General features: G+C 40.2%; 1 protein-coding gene across 2 annotated transcripts in view; it reads right to left on the reverse strand.

Moving 5' to 3' along the window:
* SV2C (synaptic vesicle glycoprotein 2C) overlaps positions 1-20,478 on the reverse strand; it is a 208,219-nt gene that overhangs the window by 89,532 nt on the left and 98,209 nt on the right. For both annotated transcript variants that reach the window (XM_038532518.1, XM_038532517.1), the window contains 2 exons: positions 15,467-15,647; positions 1,137-1,288 (listed from right to left, as the gene is read on the reverse strand). In XM_038532518.1, coding sequence (XP_038388446.1) covers positions 1,137-1,288; positions 15,467-15,647 — 333 coding nt within the window. The remainder of the gene's footprint in view (positions 1-1,136; positions 1,289-15,466; positions 15,648-20,478) is intronic.

A 20,478-nucleotide genomic window follows, 5' to 3' on the forward strand; every position in this document is an offset into this window, starting at 1 on the left:
AAAAGAGAGTGTGACAAACATGAATTTTGTAACTCAGTACGGTAAAACATGTAACAGTGTCTTCGAATACTAAAGTCTACGTCTTGTCTTTAATTTTAGCAACGAGTCAAATTCACTGAAGGTTGTTTCCTAACAAAACTAGGCTTTATAGTAAATTTGCTGTTCTAACCCAAAAGCAGAAAAAAAAAAAAAAGTGATCCAAAAGTGAATTTTTGAAATCTAATTTTTCACCCCGACTATTCAATTAGATTTTAGGTTGAACAAAGAGTGAGTTTTTGAAGTCCACATGTGGTTCTAATTTACACAGAATTCATAATTTGCAAACTTCAACATGTTTGCTTGCGCGCTCTCTCTCTCTCTCTCTCTCTCTCACACACACACACACACACACACACACACCACCTTCTCTCCCCTTCCCCTTATATATCGAATTTGATGTCTGGGTTCTGTGAACCTCTCCCTGCATTTCACTGTTTGTGGGTAAAGCAACTGGAAGTTTTTGGCTTCTAAGCAGGACAATACTTCCTGCTCAGAAACATGAGACCTTTAAGTGTTCAGAGGTGGCAGGAACAAAAAGTCATAGAAGAAACCGAGGAGGGATCCTGGCAGCAAGGACAGCAGAATCACCTCCTCAGTTCTGCAGACACAGGGCCCATGCCAAGACAGGCTTCCTGCTGCTCTAATCCTGTTCTGAGCCGCCAGAGGAGGGGGGCTGGCGTGGGGGCGAGTTTTGGACGGCACCCAGAGGGGACGAGTCGAGGTTCTTGTGTGTGTCTGATGTGGATAATGGTCCTCAAAACAATAGTAAGTCATGTTGCCTCACATGCCGATTATGATCTGTGTCTTTCACGTCCATCTTGGTGGGGACCCCAGAGTTGATAGCACATAAAAAGCAAATGAAAGTGATCACTTTTTAAAAACAGCAAAATGCAATAATATTTCCTACAAGACCACTGGCACAGTCTTGCCTTATACAGATTTCTGTACTAGGGGGAAAAACTTAGATATGACAAAAGGGAAAAACTAGATTATGACAGTGTTGTTCTCAAACCAGCATTTACAAACAGGAAGGGGATAGAATGGAGGCTGAAGTAAAATAAGGTGACTGCCGGGCTCGTGTAAAGCCAGGCTCTTACCGTAATGCGGGATGATGGCCCAGGCCATGGCAGAGGCGTAGATGCCACCAATCATCCAGAACATGCAGAGCCAGCTCAGATGCTCACCACGCTTCTCTCGGGCCAGCACTTCAGCAAAGTAGGGGAACACAGTGGGAATGGCTCCCCCGATCCTGCCAAGAGGTACAGAGAACCCATGAAATCAAAGCCAGGACAGCTATGTGAGATGCACAGGGCAGAACCAAAGCAAGCTCTAACAACACATGCCCTCTATCTCAGCAGATCAAGGGATGTATATTCTCTATCATTTCATAACTTTAATATTATAATCTCTCTTTAATACAAGTTTCTCTCTCCAGAACCTGCAATTAAGTGATGTTACCAAAAGGTGGCAGTAGTGCCCTAGTCGTGTGGTTTATAGTGTTTTACCTTGCTTTAGAATCTGTTGGGTTTTCTGCTCAGTGTTGAATGTTCTACGTATTTGCAAAAATTACAGCATTGGGTACAATCTAGTAAATATTTTACTTTACACATTTTTAAGAAGAGATACCATGGTATGCCCTACTCATGACATGGTGACTCTGGTAAGAGCTTTAAACACTTGTGAGAGGCTGTCCGCAGTTGTGCTTCCTCTCTGCTACCCTGCAGCAGCTGGTCCTACAGCCCAATCTGGCTGCTGTGTTGATGGACACAGGCCCAACGGAGTTGCTTCTTAGACTGTTCTGGTTTCAACCCAGTAGATCTCATTGCTTCATGAGTACATGTGTATGCACACTGGTAGAATCAAATAAGGCGCTGCTGGTTTTGATACCGATAGAATGGAGCATGATGCCTTCTTCCAGTAGGGTAATTATGAGAGATGTTGATGAGTTCTGGAGAAATGACATGAACAGTGACTTTCATTCAGGTTAAGGGTTCTCCAGTGAGGGTCTATGGAATAAATATTTTGTTCATTCTAGGGAGCTGGGCCATAGATCTCATCCAAATTTCAAATAGGTCTTGATCCCCAAGTCTTAAAAACCACTGTCTCGAAAATTAGGAGAGTATGAGAAAACATTACTTACTATCATTCCAAACAGTATATGAATTCTTAAATATTTTTTGGAAAAATGTACAATATACATAAACTAGTTGCAGAGAAAACACTTTGCAATACAGTTTTAAAAATATGTGCCAATTCCTTTATGTTCAGATTTCTGTAAGGTAAATTGCTACTGACATTTCATATCAAGAAGTAAAATACGTATTTATCCAGTTAGCAATAACTGGCTTCGCAGAGGCTTTAATATGATAAAGAAGTATTGGCAGTGACCTTAGCAAATGAAATTTAGAGAAAGGCCTTTTCTGTAGCAAACTTGATGTACCAGTCGAATTGCAGGATTCATAATGTCATTTTGCATCAAATGATAGGTCAAAATATAGCACCACCTCATGCATTTGCCCCTGCTTAAAGTGATACAATGTTATTTATTGCTAGATATGTGCAGATCACCTAGGCCACTGCTTTTTTTTTTTTTTTAGGCCATTGCTTTTTAATCTGCAGGCTATGAAATTCATCTAGTAGCTATAAACAGAATTTTAAAAATTAAACAGAGGTGGAAATAAGTACAACTCAAGTCATAAGGATAAATATGATTTCATAAAACTTTTGTCTTCTTTACTAACATATTTATAATGTAAGGAGTTCATATGCATATGCATATATGTAGATATGTGTGTCTATATATACATTTATATATAAACAAATAAATATGTATGTAAATGTATATTGGATTGCAATGTGTTTCTTGGGGGAACTGCTAAAAAAAACTGCTTTTCAAAGTCTTGAAAAAATAGTGGTTTGAAGCATCTATATCTGTTTCCCTGCACCACGAACAGCAGTTCTACCTAAAATTCCTAGACTCCACGTGATTTCAGATGCAGCACATGTTGATTTGGCGCCATCACACTAGGGGCAGCCAACCAGTCCAAGTTCATCAAGCAGAAGCCCCACACAAGAAACAAATGCATGTGATGGGCAGTCAGAACTGGCTCTATAGCACACCATATCAGACTCTCCACTTGGCTTCTCAAGGACCAGAAACCATGGACAGCTACCTGAATTTTAAAATTCAACAAAGTTCTGAAGAAATTTAAAGTGGTTTTATTACAACACATAATTCTAATAGGAAATAAAATGGCCGTGCCATACATCAGTTAGTGTTACTGCTTTTTTCATTTGATGTGAAGAATCTGTTTCTCGGTACCATAAAGCCCCAGATCCCTAATCAAGGCCTTCACTTCTAAATGCAGAAAAAAAAGTCCCTGTTTTTAATGACTTTTCACATCCTAATTAATGTTTTGTCAGGATTCTGGACATTCCTTATGTAAGAGCTATAATACATTTCATGAAGGCACAATAGTATGAAAGATATGCCAGGCAACTAAGAACTGAGATAAATGTACTCTGGGGAGGCTAAAATGGCAAGTGGAAGACTGTAGACTTGGCCTTAAACAAATTATTGTTGCATAAGAGAATACCAACTTTTAGGGGCATATAAGCAATCCAGCTGGTTCTGATTCAATGCCTCTTTTACAAGGTGGTTATTTTTGCATGGATGTCTCACAATATCTGTTTGCAAAGCAGACTGCAAAGAACTCCAATATCAGTGAAGAATGAGTGGGGGAGTCTATTCAAATCCTTTCAAAGCTCTTCAGAAACAGAGACCTACAAAACAATGCAAGCATTCATATGTCTTATTGTGGGCTGTTGATCCATTTTAGGGAAAACATTACTCCTTGTGTTACTGTGATGAACTTTAAATCAAAAAAAAAAAACATTACAGATGCCATAACATTGACTATTACTTGTTTCATCCTCTAGCAGAGGTCTTAAACATTGTTTACACTAGACTGAAGGCTCCTTGAACATGAGAACTATATCCCATTTATCTCTGAATTCCCATTACCTGGCCCACTGGACATCCACTAAGTGTTCCTCAAAAGAGCTGTATTTCTCTGCTGATGGAGGTGCCACTCCAAATGTACTAGAGTAAGTTGGTCTTTTTTTTTTTTAATTTAAAGATTTTATTTATTTATTTGAGAGACAGAGAGAGCACCTGAGTGGGAAGAGGGGCAGAGGGAGAAGCAGATTGCCCGTAGAGCAGGGACCCTGACTACGGGCTTCATCCCAGGACCCTGAGATCATGACCTGAGCCAAAGGCTAATCAACTGATCCACTCAGGTACCCCTGCAGTAATTTGTTCCAATGACCTAAACGTCTCCTGCAAATGAAAATATACATCTTATGTTCTGGATCAGTGTAATAAAAGAAGTCGTGGGTACTGGAATGGAAGTTCTGATAGCAAAAGAGCCCCCAAAGAGTTCTTGAAATTACTTTATGTCTGAGTTCCCATGGTCACCTCTTGACCAGGTGCCTAGGTGAAAAGAGTTCATTGAAATCCCATTAGAAACGACAAATACCCACCATTTGCTTCAACGTGGATAGAACTGGAGGGTATTATGCTGAAGTAAGTCAGTCAGAGAAGGACAAACATGATATGGTTCCATTCATTCAGGGAATATAAGAAATAGTGAAAGGGATTAAAGGGGAAAGGAGGGAAATGAGTGGGAAATAGAGAGGGAGACAGAACATGAGAGACTCCTAACTGGGAAATGAACAGCGGTAGTGGAAGGGGAGGTGGGTGGGGGGGATGGGGTGACTGGGTGACGGGAGCCGAGGTGGGGGGAATTGACAGGATGAGCACTGGGGGTTATACCATATGTTGGCAAATTAAACTCCAATAAAAAATATACAAAAAAAAAGAGAGAAATCTTTGATTATAAGAAACTATGCAATCCTCTTGGGCACTCTAAGAACTTCTAAAATATCTTGGTACCTTTCAGAAAAGTGCTGCAGAATGTTATAATTATCAACAACAATAACAATTTAGGTAAGTTTTCATGTCTCATAATATGATTTAGTTCCTGTAAGTATCGAAGACAAGAAAACACTGTCCCCCAATTTTTAGTAAAAAAAAAAAAAAGAAAATTTCTCATTATTATTTTACATCAATAGTTCATTATTTTGTGTGAGGGACATGTTTCCTTATTTGTTTTATTGTATCAAGGTAAAATTTCTGAGAATACATGAAGTGATATGATAACAAATATTTGAACGGCAGTTCTCAAAGTCCCACGTATCAGTGGTTCTTAAACACAGTTGTGTTCTCCTCTCCCAACAGACATTTGGCAATGCCTGGGTACATTTTTAGCTGTCACAACTCAGGAAGTGCTACTAGCATATAGTAAGTGGAGGCCGGGGATGCTGCTAAAAATCCTAAAATACACAAGACAGCTCCTCACAACAAAGAATATCCATCCCAAAATATTAATAGTGCTGAGGTTGAGAAACTTAATAATGGAGACTTAATATGGAAAATATAACTTGTTTTATACTAAAAATCCATAACATAAGGCATGAAATGGTTATCTTTTATATTACCTGTTAGGTAATACATCTCTGAATCCAGTTAACATGGACACTTTTTTATTGTCCATTTTATAATGATCGGTCAGCTACTGTTGAAATTTTCTCAAGTTCACTTTTGATGGAACATTTACATAAATGAAGCAATCAGATCAGAGGGATTTGTAAAGAATTTTTCTCAGGATTAGATATTAAGTCTATTTCAGTAACTGTCAAAAGGGTCAAATTTTAGTTATATTTGGTAACAGGAGTCAAAGAGGGAATAATAACTGAAATCCACACTATATAGATAGAAGATCAGCCCGATTCAAAATGACTGGATTGATACGACTGAAATAGAACATAGATATCTGAAATCTCAAAGTTGAAGTCATTCTTCAGTAATATTAATGTGACATTTTTACAATTTAATTATAGAAATATAAAGAGACTAAAAAATGTATTAAAACACACTGTAGAATAAGTTGTGACCACTCTCCAGCCCCATTCTACATGTATGTGCACCCACATGTGCACGTGCACACACACACCAGGCCACCTCAAGAGGTCTACATATGACTCAATATAGTTGTCTGCTGAATAACATGAAACGTATTTATCCGCCTCAGTAATCTAAAGCAAATTCACAAGTGGAATATTGTGCAAGGCAAAGGGTGTGTCAGCTATACAGACACAAATTTTTCTCTATTGGGAACATGAGACACATAAGTTTAGGTCTGTTTAGCATAGCGGGATGAAAGAGAAGGCCAAATATTACCATCTGCACAAACTTCACAGCCACCTCTCATATTACTCATTACTCCAGTTCAGGTGGTGACTCTGGTGGATTATGTTTGTCCCTATACCTCACTGTACTGATTTATGCTGGCTATTGAGGCAAAGATAGGAAAGGATTCAGGGTTCTGCAATGAAAGAGGGAGGCTTTGGACAGAAAGAATTATTGTACTTGAAATGGCTTGAAATGTGACAGTTTAGAGAAGAAATTATGGAATGTCTAATGACTTCTTGTCCTGAGGAGGAATCTCCTGAGTATTTCTGTTCTGCTACAATTCCCTGGTAAGCATGTAACAAAGAATACTTTCATTTGAACTTATTTCACCATGTGATTGTCAAACAGTCTTTCACATCAATCTTCCATCTCCCATTTCCATGGGGAAGTGGGGCATTATACGAGGACAGAATTAAGAAGGAAGTTGAATGTGCGTTGTAAAGTCACGTGTTCTATACTGATAATAGGCAGAGGGCCAAGTCTACCCAGAGCTGACTCTGACAGCTTTTATTAAGATGGGTATTATGGGTTTATAAAAAGAACACTGAATGGTGTAGTCTATACTGGGAATCACAATTACAAAAAAAGTTGCATGAACATATCATTTTAGTCCTCACTCAGAATCAACAAAAAAGAAAATCAAGGACAATGAACTGCCGGGCAAATTGCATAGCAATTCAGAACCAATTCATTACATTTTAAATTGGACCCCGAAATAAACAATTAAAGTAGCAGTCCCAAAGAAGAACTTTTCAGTGACTTCCTTCTCAGAGAAGCAAACACGATCACAGAGGCTTAGACAAAAGGCCACAGATCTAATGGTCTCTGAATGGGCTGGGTTGGCACAGAAAATGATATTGCTGTATTGATTAGAAGGTACTTGTTCATGATGAGCACTCAAGGCAGAAATAGAAGAATACTTACTGGTAACTGAACCAATCATCAAATCAAGATGCAAATCTCCTATACCCAGTGGTAGTGCTAAAAGGATGTGTTGTTTGGGTAGCTTTAGTTTCCCACTGTCTGAAGCCACAGATTAAAAAATCATATTCTTTGATATGGGTAGTTGTTATTTTCCAATATTGTATAAACAATGGATTGAATAATAGGTAGAAACTTGACTATTTAAAAATACTGAGATGTAAATATACCATTTGGGTAAAAGTGTGTTTCTAAGAAAAGAGCTTCAATACAACTTCCCTAGCCCTTGTTTGCAATCAGGTTGGTGCCCTAAGCCCCCAAACCTGTAGTATCCACAGCAGCACAGTATGCCACAGGAAAAAAGCATAGTCACAGATCAGGATTCTAATGCTGTCTTGAAAAAAAATTAATTGAGCTCTTGGGAGAGCTGGAAAAATGCATTCCCACAGCATCTAAATGGTGTCATGAGTAAAGATGGAGATGGTTGTTAAGACGGGTTGCAAGAAAAGATGACAAAAACCCGTAGACTTTTCCAGCCTTGTGCTGTATGTATGTACTTATCCATTCCTCCACTCACCCTTTCACCAACCCACCATTTACCTAGTCATCTATTAGCTCCCATCCCCGCCCTCTCCAGCCAAACTCTGGGCGAGGCACATCATAGTTGCTGGAAGTCCAGGCATGAAGAACAGAAGTTCTTGCCCTTAAGAAGCTCACAGAGTCTTTTCTAAAGGGTGCATATGGCTAATTTTTCCACAATTATACATTGTAAGATCTTTTGCTTTGTAACTTCTCTCTTGGGATCAACAGCACCTTTGGCAAAGGGCATACTGGGAAATAAAGGGTGCCCCAAAGGTCAACCTTTCTGTTGGAAAATCTCATAAAAGGCATTGTCTTGGATAGTGCTTTTAATAGAAGTACCCTGTGAGCCACATGTATAACTTTAAATTTTCTAGAAAAGATACTAAGACACCGCAAAAAAACCTAAGTGATGTTAGTTTTAATACATATTCATTGAACTCAATATATTAAAATATTGTCATGTTAACATGTAATCAATATACAAATTATCAATGAGGTATTTTGCACTCTTTTGTATGTGCTAAATCTTTGAAACCAGTGTTAGGTATTTTGCACTTATAGGACATGTCAATTGGCTACATTTCAAGTGCTTGGTAGCTGCATGCTGCCTATTGGACAATACAGGCCTAAGGAAACAATGACCTACTGTTTACAATTTGAGTTTGTGATTATTTCTGGATTAAAAATAATGTAGTCTGTTGCCTCATCTTTCATACTGAGGACCTATCCATCCTGATTCTCTGGGTCAGAAGCTTCCTGAATTGATCTGTTCAAAATGTTCCTTTAGTGCCTATCATGTATTGGGCATTGAAATTAATCTCTGTGAAATCAGAGATACTTCTCATTGGATCTGAGATAGCACAGCCTGGTGGTCTGAGCATGGGTTCTGGCACCAGGCTGTCTGTGTATGACTACAGAATTTATTATGTGACCTTGAACAGTTATCTAACCTCTCTGTGCCTCAGTTTCCTCATCTATTAAATAGGTAGAATAAAGAATAGCTTTATCTTTAAAGGGTCATCATGAGGTTTAGAGGAGTCAGTATCATCAGGTGCTTAGCATCTCTCAGGGCAAGCATATATAGGTGTTGGATAAAACATATTTTTAAAGTTTTGAAGATTTTGAAATGATTCTACATTTTTCAAATATGATAAGGAAGTAAAACATACCCTAAGAGAAAGACTACTTTGTTGTTGTTTTTTTTTAAGATTTTTAATTTATTTATTCATGAGAGGTGCAAAGAAAGATGCAGACACATAGGCAGAGAGAGAAGCAGGCTCCATGCAGGGAGTCTGATGTAAGACTCAATCCCAGGACCCCGGGATTATACCCTGAGCCAAAGGCAGATGCTCAACTGCTGAGTCACCGGTTGCCCAAGAAAGATTACTTTGAAGGGAGAACCTTATAGTTCAGAGTTAGACTAAAACTCAGAAGACCAGAGGGTCAATTCAACATTTGACTTAATCAATCTGTGCCTCTATCATAAAAAGCATAATGGGGCACCTGGGTGGCTCAGTCAGTCAAGCATCTGACTTTTGATCTCAGCTCAGGTCTTGATTTCACAGTCATGAGTTCAAGCCCCACATTAGGTTCCACAGTGGGCATGGATCCTACTTAGGAAAAAGAAAGACATAATATTTTTGCATACTTATTTATAAAAAATGTTGTGGGAATAAGAATGCTAAATATAAAACACTGAAGAATTCCAGTTAGCGGGGATCATTTCTGCAAAGCCTAGGTATTCTGGGTATAACGCAGTTAATAGAGGGATATGGCAAATACCCATGAAGCATGCATTTGTGAGACTCCATCTGCAGAGGGAGAAATGACTATTTGTTCACGATGATATCCTAGATACATAGAAATTTCATTTTAATTTCTGTTGCTGTTATATTTTTTTCCCCTGACCTTTATGCTTAGCAGTGCCAGGCCCTCGGTGAAAAGTTCCCGTCTCTGACATTGCCCAGCATCTGACGCATTATCATTCCCATAATTAACAGTGACTGGAAACAATTTAATTCTGGGGCAAATGAAAATGAATCAGTGGTGTCAACTCCATTTCCCATCTTTCTAATTTTCTATAACACAAGAGGAGAGGGAAGTGTCTGTTCCCTGGTGTGAGATTCACTTAGGAAAGTGAGAAACAGATTAATAATTGGTAATCCCCTATTCCTCACTCACAGTCGTCTCCAGCTGGAAAATCATTCTTTAGAAAATATTTACCGAATAAATATTTAAAGTCCCACAGAATACGGCAGCTGGATATATTTATGTTTCTAGCAAAATATACTCATGGCTTGGTGTGGGAAATTAAGAGGAAAGCACATTTAGAGGCAATGGAACCATAAACCCAGGTAGACCTCAGGCTAAATGAAGCCCTCCTTCGCAGTCTCCCTTATATGCAGAAAACAGGAATATGGCACAGCGCTGCTAAGGACGCTTCAGCAATGAAACAAGACAGAACAGCTGGAAACCTGTGGCATTTGCAGTAAAACTGACACAAAGGCATCTCAACCCTGGATTCAGAATGCAATTTACTTGCATGCAGAGTTGCTAGCTCAAAAGGACTCAGTTTTGACTTACATCCTAGCTGTGTCTTCCTGGATCCATCACTGAACCTTAATCTGCAAAATGAAGGCTCTGCCTGTGACCCAGAAATTCTCTTCCTCCTCTAAAATTCCTAGCGTGTGAAACTGGTAGAACATGAAGAGTCTATCAGTAACCATATCTACTCCAATTATGCATTCTGGAACTGGGAAATAATCACAGGATGGATTCAGGGGCCCATCGGACCCACTTTGAGATAGGTGTGAGCTACAACTCTATAATCACCCAACCTCCATGAACTCCTACATGGGTGGACCTCAGTGACATCTTGGGTCTCCTGGAATTGGTGTCAGTTCAGAGCCAGTGCCTGGTAAGCCCCCCAGAGTCTGTTTGACTCCTTTCCCCTCAGGGAAAGCATTGCTACCCTAGTAAAAGGATATAAATCCCTTGGGGGAAGGTTGAGTGGAATATTAATGGTATATAGTCTCAGTAGTGTACTGGGGTCTTTCTTCAAGTGACCCAGTCTCCCCTTCATTTGAGGTGTTCTGGATCTGCAAACTGGCTCAGGTCTGGGAATTCACTGATGCTCCGTGACTCTTTCATGGGCCTCATGACTTTTTATGATTCAAGTTAAACTTTCATTCACTTGACCTAGAATTTCTGCTTCTACAGATCAAGAAGACTTTAGCAAACTACCTATTTCACTTGTGGCAACACCACGATCAACTGGCCAATGCCAAACTCCACCACTGGCAGGACTTGTGTTCTTTGTGGTAACCAAACCTGCCTTGCTTTGAGCTGACAAGCCCCAGCCTCTTGGAATTTGCTATCTGGAGAAGGAGAGGAATAAACACATGAAAGGCAACTATTTGCAGGGAGGGCAGGTCTCAGGATGGGCCTCTCTGAGACCCTGAACTCCAAGGTCTCTGAGAGAAGAACCTTGGAAGCAGAAAAGACAGCAAGAGCAACACTCCTAAGAAACACATGGAGCATTGATGGCTCTGAGCACCAGAGGCCCGCGACAGAAAAATCCCAACACTCTGAAGCTTTATTTCCTTGGTCATTTAGTTTTACTTAATTTAAAACCTGATCAGATGGAGCTCCTAACTAAAGCAGAAAAAAACAAGATCTCTGGAGAAAGCAGAGTCTTCACTGAGATGACGCAGAGATTCAGAGACAGGGTGTCCAAATGGAACTCTAGAGAAAAGCCCTCTATCAAGGAGGTAGTGGCTCACATGTTATATACAGGTGACATGCCTGCAAACTCAGCTGAGGAGAAAGAAAGATAACTTTCTTTGTTTTCCTTAATAACTTCATTTCTCAGGCCCCCTCAGGGGCTGGATCCCACAAAACTCTGGTTGTTTTGCTGCCAGGGATCCCATTCAGCCCCACCCCAAGCCAAGGGAATCTTCATTTCTTCTCACAAAAGAAGAATCAGGCTAACAGACACATGAAAAAATCCTCAACATCACCCATCATCAGGGAAATACAAGTCCAAACCACAATGAAATACCACCTTACACCAGTCAGAATGACTAAAATCAAACAACAGATGTTGGTGAGGGTGCAGAGAAAGGGGAACCGTCTTACACTGTTGATGGGAACTGGTGCAGCTACTCTGGAAAATAGTATGGAGCTTCCTCAAAAAGTTAGAAATAGAGCTATCCTATGACCCAGCAACTGCACTACTGGGTATTTACCCAAAGGATACAAAAATAGTAATTCAAAGGGACACATGCACCCCAATGTTTATAGCATCAACAACAACCAAATTATGGAAAGAGCCCAAATATCCATCTATTTATGAATGGATAAGGAAGATGTGGTATATACATACAATGGAGTATTACTCAGCCATGAAAAATGAAATATTGCCATTTGAAATGACATGGATGGAACTAGAGTATATTATGCTAAAATAAAATAAAACAAAAATAAATAAAAATAAAAACAAAACAAAAAACAAAAGAAGAATCAGCCTGGAAAGCCTGAATGACTCTCCCAGGGTCCCCAGTAAAGGGCACGGGTAAGGTGGACTGGGATTTCTGGACTCTCAATCCTGTGCCAACTTGGCAAAGGCACAGCGCATTAACCTCTGCTATCACGATTTATGGAGCCTAGCTGAGTTAGCAATACAACAGCCTGTGCTTTGCCAGGTAAATTCTGTTATTTAGAAGTCAGCATCACTGAGGTATAGGCTAAAGAATGATTTGTCTGCAACAGGGAGGAGGATGATGATATCATGAATAGGCCAGGCAGTCCCCACTTCTGTCCTGCCCTTGAATTAACTTCCAGACAGTCCATTAGTTTGGAGCATCCTGCAACCACCATAATGGCCCTTTTCTCTGTAGTCAATTGGGTTGACCACATCACAATCTAGAACTGGTGATTAAAACTGCCATAAGAATTTGACCACAGTCAGGTACTTTTGAATCTGTGGATATCAGTGAAATTTCCTTGATAAGATTGTAAATGGAAGGACAGGAAAGCTCAGAACTCAGGCCGTTAGCCTTTTCCTGACAGGCTAGCGGTATTACGTAGGTAAGAGAAAGCAAAAGGAAGCCTTGGCCTTTCCTGGTGGCAAGAATGTCTTATCCTGTGGACCCTGAGAAGGTCCTTTAACAAAGAGGCCCAAACAACACACGTTCTTCCTCCGGTACCCAAATTTGCCCAGCATTAGGTCTGCTGCAGCCACTTGAATCCATGATCCAAATTACCTCCCGTGTATTTCGCCAATCTCGCGCAGCCCTTTGAGCACCAAGGGAAAGCTTCCTTTCTCCATCATTCATTACAAAGCAAATGATTGATTTTGATCATTTTTTTCCCCAGGTAAAAAGTATTTTTACATTTTCCCAAAGTTTCTGACCTTCCTGGTTTATTGGAATGGTCTACTAGAATATCTCCACTCTAAGGAAAGCTCCTGATTTCTGCGACTCAGTCACATATTTGCCAAGTGCCCACTGTTTGTGGAATATGAATTCCATATGAAGGGCTATAATAAAAAGATGAGAAAGCACATCAGAAAAAAATCTGTGGACAGTCCACCAATCTCAGTATGCACATACATCTTGTGGCATAAAATGAAATAAAGTTTTCAAAAAATATATATATTTTAAAGATTTTATTTATTTATTCATGAGAGACACAGAGAGAGAGAGGCAGAGGGAGAAGCAGGCTCCACACAGGGAGCCTGATGCAGGACTCGATCCCAAATCCTGGGATCAGGCCCTGGGCCGAAGGCAGACGCTCAACAGCTGAGCCACCCAGGCATCCTTCAAAAAATGTTTTGAATGAATTATAAAAGTGATCCATTAGTTTGCATGCGGGAATCTTTGTACCCTTAAAGTAATCAGACTATACAGTCTTTCTCCACGATGCCTTAGATTCCCTTTAACCTTAGTTCTGATTTTAAAGTACTACCACAGGGATCCCTAGGTGGTGCAGCGGTTTAGCGCCTGCCTTTGGCCCAGGGCGCGATCCTGGAGACCCGGGATCGAGTCCCACGTCGGGCTCCCGGTGCATGGAGCCTGCTTCTCCCTCTGCCTGTGTCTCTGCCTCTCTCTCTCTCTCTCTCTGTGTGTGTGTGTGTGTGTGTGATTATCATAAATAAATAAAAATTAAAAAAAAAAGTACTACCACATATAATTAAGGAAGGCATGTTGTAGTTCTCTGACCTTTCCTTCTGGCAAAACTGTGTTTTGCTATGTGAATACCACTCTCAGCAATCACACCTGATATGCTTCTCAAATTCATAACCCAGGATTGTTTCCTTTCCTTTCTTTATGTATTTACTTTTATGTTATATTATTCCTATAGATTCATCTCATGATACCTCAGAAAGAACATCTCTAATGAAAAGAAAGTTCTCAAACACAAATTTTATATTTTTACTAATTTTTTCCTTATCAAAGCAGAGTATCTTGAACTCTCCTAATTAAGCTATTGGATTTTCCTCAGCGATGGATTCATTTAGTATAGTAACAGGTGCTTCAAGCTCTTTGCAGACAATGACTATAGCATTGGCTATATACAGCAGTCCTCTGTTTTCTGCAGTTCTGCTTTCCCGAGTTTCAGTTCCTGTGGTTTCAATTCTCTCCTGTCAATTGTGGTCCAGAAGCAGATGATCCTCCTTCTAAGTCAATATCAGAAGGTCAGTAATAACCTAACACTACGTCACTATGCCTATGTCATTCATCTCATGTCATCTCATCACATAAGCATTTTATCATCACCCATCATCACAAGGAGTGAGTATAGTACAGTAGGATATTTTGAGAGAGACCGCACTCACATAACTTTCATTACATTATATTTTTATAATTGTCCTATTTTATTATTAGTTATTGTTGATATCTTACTGTGCCTAATTTATAAATCAAACTTTTTCATAGGTATGTATACATAGGAAAAAGCGTAGTTTATATAGGGCTCGGTACTATCTACAGTTTCAGGCATCAACTGGGGGTTTTGGAATACATCCCCTGTAGATAAGGGGGAGGGGAGTATGGTACTATTCCATTTACATGGCCAATGGCACAACTTCTGTTAATTCAACAAAAATCAGGAACTTACAAAAAAGAACATATTACATCTCAAGAAGTAGGCTTCCTACCAAGTTAAATATGTTGTCAACATAGATCAATAAAATAACATTTCTTGAGACACACTCATCCTGGATTTAAGAGCAAGCTTGGATAGTTTGAACCTTTACTAGCCCATAATAGGTAGGACTAGGGCTATTTCTTGCTTAAATTAAATTTTCAGAAGAAAAATACATTTATGAATGCCTTCTGCCATAGAAACAAGATTCCACTTAAAATAAAACCCATTTCCTAGAAGTATAATACTGCAAGAATCAGCCCCAAGAATACAGACGTGTGTTCCGTCTTCTGGATAATTTTATCTCTAAGAGCCAGCATTGCAGTTTCTAAGGCCAACATGAAGGTAGGGGAAGAAGTGTGTTAAGAGGTAATTTCTCAGGAGTGAGGTCCTCTAGAGTGGAGAACATGGACAGTCATGAAGAATAAATACATTACTGTGAAATATGAAGGAAAAAAACCTTACCCGAATCCAGAAAGTAAACGACAGAAGAGAAAGAACCCATAACCTTGGACAAACGAAGAGAGGAAGGCGAAGAATCCGTTGATAGACATGCAAATCAGAAGAGACTGCTTTCTTCCTATTTTGTCCGCCAGTCCTCCCCAGAAGAAAGCCCCTGCCATCATCCCCAGGTACACTATGCTGCCTGCAACACACAGGAGACAAAGAAACATATTAGAGACTGGGAGTAAATGACACATGTAAGAACAAATGAATAAGAGACTAAATACATTTCAGCATTTTGCGTGGGGGAAAAATACATTCCTCAATATATACGAATCACCTTTCAAGTTGGAAAATAAGCTCCGTGGGTCACCTTTAGCTGTCATGACCAATGATAAAGGCAAAAAGACAAAACAGTGACATTCTTTTTAAGTTCATGAGAATGGTACACGGTGGGCAGGCACAAGGAGTCTCCACACAGGACAATCCTGGAGTTTGACTCATGCGCATGTTGCTTTTGGTCCAAATGCCCAGCTTAGCACATGACAAGGCCACGTGACAAGATGGAAGACTGAGTCAAGGGCTCCCTGGTCAAAATAGATCCCCCAGCTTGTTTCAAATCTCTGCCTATAGCAGATGACTAGGCCAAGGCTGGACTCCTAGGGACTCTCTAGAGGATTCCACAGGTTCTTTCTCTCTAGTGTCTTCTAAAAGCCCTGGCCCTTCCTTGGGAAGCAAAGGGAAGCTAGGGAAGGCGGGTTTAGAGATCATAAGAGTTAATCTTAAAATAGGCTCAAACTCTGCTCATAAAGAAAAACTTTCTCTTGGAGTCAGAAACTTAAGAAGCCTAAGGAGAAGAAAAATGGCTGTTGCAGTTTGGGAATTAGTAACTTATCATAGGTGGCTTTACTTTCATAGTGCAAACAAATGGAAAATCAAGAGTTAGATCAATGTCCCTCTTGGCGTCACTATGAGTACACATTTGTATTTTTCTTTTCTTCCTTTCTTCCTTCCTTCCTTCCTTCCTTCCTTCCTTCCTTCCTTCCTTCCTTCCTTCCTTCCTTCCTTCCTTCCTTCCTTCCTTCCTTCCTTCCTTCCTTCCCTTTCTTTTAGTAGGCTCCATGCCCAGCATGGAATCCAACAGGACAGGGGATGGGGGCTTGAACTCATGACTCTGAGATCATGACCTGAACTGAGATTGAGAGTTGGATGCTTAATTGACTGAGCCACCCAGATGCCCCACGAGTCCTCTAATTTTCTAACTCACTTGCTTCTTCTAAAAAACCAGGCCCCCAGAAGCCCTGAACAGAATCTGTCTCGGGATGAAAGAAAAGAGTATGCAACGTCTAGGGGAAATGACATAATTAATAAATGAAAATCTGTTATATCTGGATGTGGCATTTTACAAAGCTACTACTACATCTCTCATCCATTCCTGCTTTTCCCTGCTTCCCCAAATCAGCACTTGAATAGTTCCTTTTCAAAGGCACAGTCAAGATACTCAGCAGTATCTAAGTAACAAGTTAAAAAAAAAAAACACAAGGGCAGCCCTCATGGCCCAGCGGTTTGGTGCTACCTTCAGCGGGGAGAGGGGGGGGCGGTAATGATCCTGGGGCCCCGGGATCAAGTCTCACATTGGGCTCCTTGCAGGGAGCCTGCTTCTCCCTCTACCTCTGCTTCTCTCTGTGTGTGTGTGTGTGTGTGTGTGTGTGTCTTGAATAAATAAATAAAATCTTAAAAAAAAACACAAAACATTGATTTATTGCTTTAGATTAGTTTGGGATATATCCTATTTAAACACTCACCCTGAATTCATTTGCTTAATACACAGCTAATGGATCAATACGAGACTTAGAAGGAGGACACCTGGCAAAGTCTGATGACCTTGACATCAATGACATACGGACGCTGCTTTGCATATAGCTGAATACAGGCAGCTATAGTGAATGGCGAATGGCGGAGCAGTTGTACAATAAGACAAAACAGAAGGCATTTTTATTCGGACTGGGGTACTGCAAAGGGGGAATGGATATCCTTTGCCTTGGTGGGGATGACATATTTTTCTCTGTATCACGGAGCTAACCATACACAGAGCATCCTTCTCAAAAAAAAAAAAAAAAAAAAAAGACTCAAAAGACTCGTATCATGAAGCCCAGGGCAGGGCATGGTTACAAGACAATTTAAATAATGTATCAAATATATATATATATATACATAGGGCAGCCCCGGCGGCGCAGCGGTTTAGCGCCGCCTGCAGCCCAGGGCGTGATCTGGAGACCCTGGATGGAGTCCCATGTCAGGCTCTCTGCATGGAGCCTGCTTCTCCCTCTGCCTGTGTCTCTGCCTCTCTCTCTGCATCTCTATGAATAAATAAATAAAATCTTTAAAAAAAAAAATATATATATATATATATATATATATATATATATATATATATATAATGTATCAGCACAAGGCAAAGGAATTCCCAAAGGAGACAGATTCACTCAGGGAAATGCATAGGCAGCAACTCTCTTATTTATAGCATCAGGGGCTCAAGTTGGCTACACATGCCTCTCAGGATAATCAGTAGCTCAGCTTTTCAAAATAATAATATCCATAACTTTAAAAGCCGAAAGGTGAGCTTCTATAGATTAGGAGGGGCCTGTGGCTGCTGCAGTCTAAAGATGTGGGAGTCTTTCTTGCAGCTTCAGCCCCAAGGACAAAAGCCAGCCAGTAGCAATTGCTGAACCTTTACCAGTTCTAAGTGTTTGCATGAATTAAGGTATTTGCTCCTCATGACAATCCTTTGAGGTTAATACTGTGGAATCCAGTTCACTAGCAGAGAAGTGAATGATCTGATCATAGAAAAGTGAGTGGTGACATTTCGGCCCATCAGCAGTTCTTTGTGCAACACGGTTACAATTCCTCAACAAGTCCAGCTGCCCTCCTAGGAAAACATCCCAGTTTGTCCAGGCGCCTATGTGGAAGTACCACCCAGACCTGAAAGCACCCTTTGAAACGTCTGAGGTGTCTTCTCCTTAACTCACAAAATTAGAGTTAAGTCCAAGGTAGGAGAATACGATAGACAAGATCCAGGGGGAAATGCTGCTTCATTCTACCCAAGCGTACATTCCAAATGGGCACATTCCTGACCACTGGTGGGAGGTAAGGGGGTCAATGTTGAATACATTGGTGGTGCCAAGGAAAAATGAAAATTCAGTATCTTGCTAAAAAGAACATCTATAGAGGCGCCCGGATGGCTCAGTTGGTTGAGCATCCGACTTGATTTTGGCTCAGGCCATGATCTCAGGATTGTGAGTTTAAGCCCCGTGATGAGCCCCATGCTGGGCATAGAGCCTGCTTAAGATTCTCTCCCTTCTTCTCCTTCTGCTCCTCCCTCTGCCCTAGGGAAAAGAAAAAAGAAAAAAAAAAAAAAAAAAGAACATGCTATGTTCCAAAGGAGGGCAACTCCTTCGTGTTTCTGGTTGTAGGAGGCATGATGCTCCTGCTGGACAGGGCTCTATATCCTATCATTTCTCCTTATTCTGAGCAGTCGCCTGTAGCTTCATCTTCACTAAGCCAGACCATAGATTTATGAAGTGATGATTCCAGAACTTTAAGGACTCCTAACTGGTCATTAGATTTTCCCAAATGTCAGTAGTGTGAAAACACAGGCTCACCCTTGGATTTCTTAACGTTCGGTAAAGGCTGAGTGAGCTGAGCTTGCCCCTGACTTCTGTGATGGAGATGGCTCAGTGACTTGACAAGGGGCAGATCACCTCCATTTACCATTAGCACTTTGTACTTAAGCTGCCAAAAATAATACTCATTAGAGGTGTTTTTTAAATTTAAATTCAATTATCCAACATATAGTGTGTGCTTAGTTTCCGATGTAGTGTTAAATAATTCATCAGTTGCATATAACACCCAGTACTCGTCACATCATTAGAGGTTTTAATATATAAAAGAGTAAAATAAAAATGGCTCATCCTTCAATTCCTTCAGGTATCCTTAACACACACACATATGTATATGTATGTGCATATATATGTGTGTATGTCTCTATATATTTATATATGTCTATTTAAAATCCAAATATGCCTACATGATCAAAAATTCAAAGCACATGGAAATACATGAAATGAAACTAAAAGGCTCATTCTCCCTTGCACTTGACCTTCTTCCCAAAAGTAGCTATTATCAATTTTTCTAATTCTTCCAGAAAATTTATACCTATAAACCAGGAAAAATGGGTAACCTTTAGGAATTGCCTGTTAAAAACAGTTTTTTTTTTGTTCCTGTGTAATATTTATTTTTTTCTCCGGTTGTGTTTAGGATTTCTAAACTTAACAAACCAGAAATAAATCTGTCAGAACTTTAATAATTACTTCAAGATACATTTCGTATATTTCAGAAAAGCATACACTATCAGCTATTAGGGGAAAGCCAAACACTTATTTATCCATCTTGCACTTTTTTATATGCCTAAAATAAACATAGCTCAATCTTTTAAAAGAGAGAATATTAAATTCAATTGTAAAGAGTTTACTGAGCACCCACTCTGCCTGACTTTTCCTGCAGAGGAAATACAAGGATTGATAAGTCATGATCCCGAGCTTACAGAAGGAAAACCTTAGCAAGCCTTTATCTGATGCCTTCTCCTAGCAGAAGAAGAGGGAGGTAGTTACACACCCATTCACACAATCGCCCAACAAGCCATCTGATTATGGCCACTACCGAGTGGAACATCCAGGTCAAAGCCTGTAGCCTCCTGGGGACATGTGACCAGGAAAGAACAATACTGAAGTGCACACTCAGGGACTCAGTTCCAAGTCCCTGAACTCTTTCTATTCCATCAAGATGGCTTAAGGAGCTCATAATTCAGGGAGGGAGACATCAGGCACAAAACAGCAGGAGCCCAGCCATGAGACGTGTGCTCCAGTGGAAGCAGGAGGACAAGAAGTGGCTAGTAATTCTGACAATGGCCTCTGGGAACGTTTCACTGAGAAGGGGATACCTGAGAGGATTCTGAAGCATAAGAAAGATTTCAA

The sequence above is a fragment of the Canis lupus genome, chromosome 3, assembly GCF_011100685.1.
Source record: "Canis lupus familiaris isolate Mischka breed German Shepherd chromosome 3, alternate assembly UU_Cfam_GSD_1.0, whole genome shotgun sequence".
NCBI classification, from domain to species: Eukaryota; Metazoa; Chordata; class Mammalia; order Carnivora; family Canidae; genus Canis; species Canis lupus.